The sequence below is a fragment of the Sinocyclocheilus anshuiensis genome, unplaced genomic scaffold, assembly GCF_001515605.1.
Source record: "Sinocyclocheilus anshuiensis isolate Anshui unplaced genomic scaffold, SAMN03320099.WGS_v1.1 scaffold2442, whole genome shotgun sequence".
NCBI classification, from domain to species: Eukaryota; Metazoa; Chordata; class Actinopteri; order Cypriniformes; family Cyprinidae; genus Sinocyclocheilus; species Sinocyclocheilus anshuiensis.
Genome location: NW_015555909.1, coordinates 184,877 through 191,849, shown reverse-complemented (window position 1 = coordinate 191,849; position 6,973 = coordinate 184,877). Strand labels below are relative to the sequence as shown.

Below are 6,973 nucleotides of genomic sequence, written 5' to 3'. Positions count from 1 at the left end.
CACAGTAGTCAACTTTTGCCAAAACCAAAATGCTTTCTTGTCTTAGGACAACTTTGATTAACTTTTTTAATCCACTTCAAATGTTGACTACTGTATATATTTTGTATTTCATTTACAAAAGGTCTTGATGGTCCTATTCATATTAAATTAACTGCTGAATAAAGTGCTTGTTTTTCATTTATTGAACCAGCAGCCTGCCTGCTAATTCATTTTGGATTTATTTATTATTTTTGGAGTTTTCTATGAAAACTCACTGACAGTTTTGCAGCAGGTAGGATTCAGTTTATGGGTCTTTTGATCATTGTTGTGGTAATTCTGACAGTAATGCAATGATGTCTTAGCTATAATGCGATTGGTTCGCAAGGTTTTCTGTAACAAACTTGTTCTTTTAATGAAGTCTCTTAAGGTTGTGAAAAAATGTAAAGGTATATCTGTTGCAAAATACTATGAATCTCTATTTGGCATCTTGTGAATCTGTAACTGGCATCTGGTTCAGATGTTTTTGATTAGGGCTGGAGCTGAACTTCACGGGACAAACCTGTCACAGATGAAGCACTGACCTGCGTCCTGTAGAGAGCTCTGATCCGTGCGCAGCTGAACTCCTCTCAGCAGACTCAGCAGCTCTGAGTGGATATTAGACACCACCTCCCCCATCAGCCCCACCTCAGCAATGCCCCTCCAGAAACTCAGCGTCTCATCTGGGGTCACACACACAGTACAGCTCTCATCACGTCTGTGGATGCCATCTTCATTAACGCATGAGAGTCCTGAGTGAGGTCTGAATGTTTACCTGAGATATCAGGCGAGTCTCCTTTCTCTGGGCTTTCTACCGTAGCTGTGCTCCACTCCACCGTACCGATCACGTCTTCTTTCTTCTCCTCTGCTGTGGCCGTCTGACCTCCGTTACCCACAGAAACATGCCCTGCAGGACACACATACAGACACTATGTATTAGGGTCATTATATCATTTAGGGTACCATTGATGATTATATAACAACTTTTCTAAGATATTTTATACATCGAGAGAATACATACTATAATTGCACACATATTATGTGCACCGTTTTTCAGTCTGTCCCTTAAATCATTTTTTTTTTTTGCAAAGTCTGGTTTTTTAATTAATGAGTCTTGAGTTCAAAATAATGAATAAAAAATGCTGAAGTTTATATTGTAAAAATAAATTATATATTCAATTTATTTCTACAATCTAAACACCTTAGAAAAATAGATTTTTACACACATCCATAAAAAAAATTGTCAACTGTTACAAACCAAACATCCCCCTGAAAACTAAAAATGGTTTATCATAAAACTATATGACCAGCATCATGTCATCATGTCATTTTCTTCTGCAGCTGACATTTTGAACACATTATGTTAAATGTTCTTTTATTTTTTTTTCTATATTTCATCTCCAATGTGACCTATTGTTAAGGAGTATATTAATTGCCTGTCAACAATGTTGGGGACATTGTTATGGTTTTGCAATATCTGTATAATTTTAATTCAAATAAATATTAAAATCTGAGGTTAATCTGGTCAAGAAATTAACATTCGGTTGGCCAGACAAGGCCTGCCACTGAAATTATGAGTCAAAATGTCCAAATTATCAACAAATTACCTGTCAATCTATACAGTTTGTCTGTAACGCAGTAAACAAACTCACCAACAGGGAAAGCATCTTTTTATTTGTAATATCAAAATGGTATTTAATGATTAAGCTTGGTGACTAGCAGATAAGTTACACTGATAAAATATATCAAGTAGTGCTGTCAAACGATTAATCGTGATTAATCGCATTCAAAATAAACATTTTTGTTTACATAATATATGTGTGTACTGTGTATATTTATTATGTATATATAAATACACATGCATACACCTATATATTTTGAAAAAAATTACATATATTTACATGTATATATTTATATTCATATAATTTATATTATATATAAATATATTTTGTATAGAAACGTAACATATTTTTCTTAAATATATACATGCATGTTTGTGTATTTATATGTACATAATAAATATGCACAGTACACACACATATATTATGTAAACAAAAACTTTTATTTTGGATGCGATTAATCGTTTGACAGCACTCGTTTGACAGCACTAATATCAAGTGAAACCAATAGCTGTTTTATTGAGAAAGCATTTTTCCAAATGTACCCTAAATTATTGGTACATCTAAATGGAAAACAATTCAAATTATTTTTTTACTGAAAGTTGTGTGGAAAACATACATAGATTATTTTTACCTACATTTTTATTTATTCATTTAAATATTTTGAATTTAACTGGCAATAACCGTCATTTGGTCAAAGTTGTGTCACTAGCCGGGTTTCCATCCAAAGTTGCGCAAAATTGAAATATCGCATAAAACATTTGCGAACAAGCACCGTTTCCATCCAACGAGTCAAAGAGAACAAAATCGTCACTTCCTGATAAACTGGCACTATAAATCACTAAGAAAAATAGGAGATGCCGCTGAATATTATAATTTTCCTATATAGTAATTTACTTGCACCTTAGAGCGAGCAGACAAAATGAAATAAATTGGGTCACTGCTTTCAGAGGCGGATGCTGCTGTTTGGGAACGCTGTTGCATAAGACAGTTCTGGGAGGCAATTAGGCTATACATCAATACTTTGACGACAGACTTTGTTCAGGCATTTCAGAATGAACATAACATTTCAGATGCTGTGGAACGAGATCTGTCTGCTGGTTAATCAGGTTTTGCCGTCCCAGAGCACAAAGTCACATGACTTTTTTTAATGCGCATGTAGGAATTTATTCGGCAAATACATTTCCATCTCCCATTATTCGCATTAACCCTTAAGTCAAAAACAAGCTCAAGCAAGTGTAAAAACTTTTTTGCGAATTACGGGGTTTTTAGTTAAAAATTTGGTGTTTCCATCACTTGTTTCCAATGTGATAAAGTCTGCTAAACTGGAACAACTAATTTTGTACTTAATGCACTGTAATTGTGCAGAAGTAGTGCTGAAGTACAATTTAAGATATTTTATTGTGCTAAAGTGAAACTATTGCAAGCATACTTCAGGTAAACTTTTAAACTTTTTTTTCGCATTTAAAGTCCGATATTATTCAAAGATCATACAATCCTCATCAAAAGTGACATTAAAACACATTTTAGTCTTAATATTAAGAAAAGTGCATTGTGCACAAGTAGTACGCCAAGTAAAGTTTAATAAAAAAATTTATATCCGTAAGTCTCGAGTTAGCTGTCAGTAAATATGTTAATAAATTTGAACTATACTTAGTATGAAATAAATGTATTTTAAATATATTACTTTTTTACTAAGGTAAAAAGCCCTAACTATGTCAGTGTGTGTGTGTGTGTGTGTGTGTGTGTGTGTGTGTGTGTGTGTGTGTGTGTGTGCATGTGAGTGAGTGAGTGTGTGTGTGTCTGTCTGTCAAATACGACTGAAACCATGTAAGGGCTATGCCCTTAATACCAATACTGTTCAAGTCTAGATAAAATAATTGAGTGGCTGACCGTATCAAAGGCCGCAGTCAAATCCAAAAGGACTAAAACAGCAGAGTAACCAGAGTCCACAGTTAAAAGAAGATCATTAGAAACTCTTAAAAGAGCAGTTTCAGTGTGTGTGTGTGTGTGTGCGTGCATGCGTGCGTGTGTGTTCTGACCCCGAGCTGTGGTGGGTGTGCTGAGCCCACTGCCGTCCGGTGGGAAGCGTGTGTTGTTGATCAACAGGTCGAACTTGGTGCTGCGGCAGGTGTTTGTGCAGAGAGTGCTGTGCTGATAGAAATCCAGCTGACCCGAGTCCATCATCTTCCTTCATGACACACACAGAGCTGTCAGAGGTTATGACCACCACTCACTGAAGAATTTATGTTTTCACTGAATATCCAAAAGGGGTCAAAGTGGGTACCTTTCCTTGATCTTGTGTAACAAATGAGCTTTATATACAGTGGTGGCCAAAATTATTACAACACTAGTATTTTCACCAGCTAAAAAAATGGTTTTAAGTCAGTTATTTCTATCTTTTGCTGTAGTGTGTCAGTAGGAAATATCAGTTTACATTTCCAAACATTCATTTTGCCATTAATTGTAATAATCCAGTGAGATTTTCATTTGTACAAGAAACCTACCAACAAAGCTACCTAAAAAACTATGTGCAAGTGCACCTATAGAGCAAAAGCTGCTTTCTTGAAGCATCTAGAAATAACTGACTTAAAACCATTTTTTAGCTGCTGAAAATACTAGTTCTAATAATTGTGGCCACTCGACTGTATATGAAAACTGCAAATTTCGGAACCCAAAATGTTCTCCCAAAAGTCCAAAACAAAAGTTGGACTGACATCAGACAGTGTTTATAAACTTAGTTTACTAACAATTTTGCTCTTGAGGACAATAAAAGTATACTACTACTACTAGTCCATACACTCTGAGAAAAACAGGTACAAAAGCTGTCACTGTGATTGTACCATTTTAAAAGGTACTAATATGTACAATTAAGGTACTATTATGCACCCTTTAGGTACTAATAAGCACCTTTAAGTTAAATAAGGAGTAAATAAGGTGCAAACGTGTATTTGAAAAGGTAATACCCTAGTAACAGCTTTTGTACCTTTTTGTCTGAGAGTACAGAAAAATAATAAGAGTAAAATGTAGTAAAATCTGTAAACTCTTGTGCTGTTTTTGTCTGTGTGTAGCACCTACACCTCTGCAGATCCATCAGAACAATCACAATTTTAATATGCGTCACGTTAACCATTGCTCTGCGAGAGTTCAAGGGCGAAATTAAACAGTGTTTGGGGAAAGTTACTTTTAAAAGTAATGCATTACAATACTGCGTTACTCCCTAAAAAAGTAACTAATTACTACTTAGTTACTTTTTATGGGAAGTAATGTGTTATGTTACTTTTGCATTACTTTTTAAATCTGGGCAGGGCTTGCTTGTTTGTTTTTAATATAAAAAGTTTTTCTTTTACAACTGTAAAAGCCCTTTCACACCAAAAGTGAAATGAATACACCTCAGGCTGAAGGAAATGTAAACTCTTATCTGTACAGTAGAGGGCGCAGCTCAAACGAATCGCATGAAGAATATGACGCAGGAGAAGAAAGTTCAACACTCTTCAGCAATAACAAAAATGAAACACAAATGTGTAATATTGGCTAAGTACGGTTGAATTGAATCATCAAAGGTCAGTAGCAAAACATTGGTTAATAAAATGGGATTAAATACATAAATGACATTTGTTGTATTTAACATATTTAAGTATTGCAGGTTTTTATAATATTTTGAGTTTGCATTTGACTGTTTTACTTCATTCTGAGGAATACTGTATCTGTTTTTGTGCAAGTGAGATGAATAAATACATGTTCATATTTAGTCTAGAACTACAGTAACATCATGTTCGCACATGACGTCTCTCTGCACTCACTCCCGATTTCTCTCACCATGGCAACACCAGAGCTGTCAGTCAATACATGGGGAAAAAAGTAACTGGAGTAACTCAGATGTTTCCTTCTAAATTAAAAAGTAATGTGTTACTTTGCTAGTTACTTAAAAAAAATCTGATTACGTAACTCGCATTACTTGTAATGCTTTACCCCCAACACTGCTCATCAATGTCTGTTCCAAAACAGTGGACCAATCAGAAGCCCCCGGAGGCGGGGCAAGCGTTGCAAGCTTTTATTTACAGTAGCAAATTGGCATGGCAACTGTTTCATTTGACGTCAACATGGCAGAGGAGGCATTCTGCGCTGCATTTTTTATAAAACCATTCCTGAGCACTGCGTCTCGCGTTTTTAGACGCAAAGACTAACCTAACAGCTTAGTGCAACAAAAATTACTCATTTCACATGCGCCGGTGTAATTTTCATAAAAATGGTCATGAAAAACTCAATTTTGAGTGCCTTTGAAGCGCATTAAAAAAAATAAAACAATATGCGCAAGCAGACCTGAGCATAACGCCACCCATCCGGATCGCTCGCTTCCAGTCCTTCAAGGTGGCTTTCCCCGACAAGTGCACAAACTGCTTCGGACTAATCAACTGATCCTCATACTGCGGAGAAACAGAGAAAGCCCGATTAAACACATTACCAGCGGTTATCTGCAGCGTTAAGCTCTACACGACACCAACCTTCACACATTTGACGTTGATTCCCGGGCAGACAAACTTCTTGACTAGAAGGATGGCTTTACTCTCGCCGCATGTAATGGGATAACCAAGCTCCAAACCCTCTCCTTCAGCAGACGCCTCATCTGAACAAACACACACACGTCAACAAGAGTTTATTGTGGCAAAACTGCATAAGGTGTATTTAGTGACAGCGTAATCCGCTGCTTGGAGAGAGCTGATAAATTTGAGCAGACAGCATTTACAGCTTGCAGGAAACTACAGAATGATTACTGCTAATAATGTGAATTAAAGACGATTTAAACTACAAGGCTGCATTTTATAAAGAACACATGAGCTGTGCAAAACCTGCTGTCATGATACAGAGAAAAATCACCACTATTAAGTTTTAGGACATGGTTACCTTGTGTCTCCACAGCCACAACTGCAGCATCCGTCTCACTGCTTTCATCTCCAAGCCTATCAAACATGAAACATCATCTATAACATCAAGCTGCACCCGCTTATTCCCAGAATAGTTTGTGTTTAATATGACAGATTTGATGCATTATTATTATTATTATGTTTGTGTTGTGGTCACCCAGCTGTGATGGGCTGCAGCTGCAGGATCATCTGAGTCTTGCTTTGGTTGTCAGGATCTGCATCCTCTTCCTCAGCGCTCTTCACCTCCACCATGTCCTCCACGGACACAGTGACTTCTGTCTCTGCCATCGACCACGCTCTCCTTCAACTCTGAGGAGTATGACAGTCCTGGTTTAGATTTTAGTCAAACTTTGGAATAAATGTTATTTTAAATTAACAATTTAAAGGTGACATATCATGAAAATCTGACTTTTC

General features: G+C 36.4%; 1 protein-coding gene across 1 annotated transcript in view; it reads right to left on the bottom strand.

Moving 5' to 3' along the window:
* Positions 1-6,973, bottom strand: part of LOC107675930 (glucocorticoid modulatory element-binding protein 1) — an 18,897-nt gene that overhangs the window by 8,423 nt on the left and 3,501 nt on the right. The window contains exons 2-8 of the mRNA XM_016470427.1: positions 6,717-6,868; positions 6,540-6,595; positions 6,140-6,261; positions 5,958-6,061; positions 3,677-3,825; positions 791-922; positions 561-698 (exon numbers count right to left, since the gene is read on the bottom strand). Of these exons, the coding sequence (XP_016325913.1) occupies positions 561-698; positions 791-922; positions 3,677-3,825; positions 5,958-6,061; positions 6,140-6,261; positions 6,540-6,595; positions 6,717-6,847 (832 nt within the window). The 5' untranslated portion in view covers positions 6,848-6,868. The remainder of the gene's footprint in view (positions 1-560; positions 699-790; positions 923-3,676; positions 3,826-5,957; positions 6,062-6,139; positions 6,262-6,539; positions 6,596-6,716; positions 6,869-6,973) is intronic.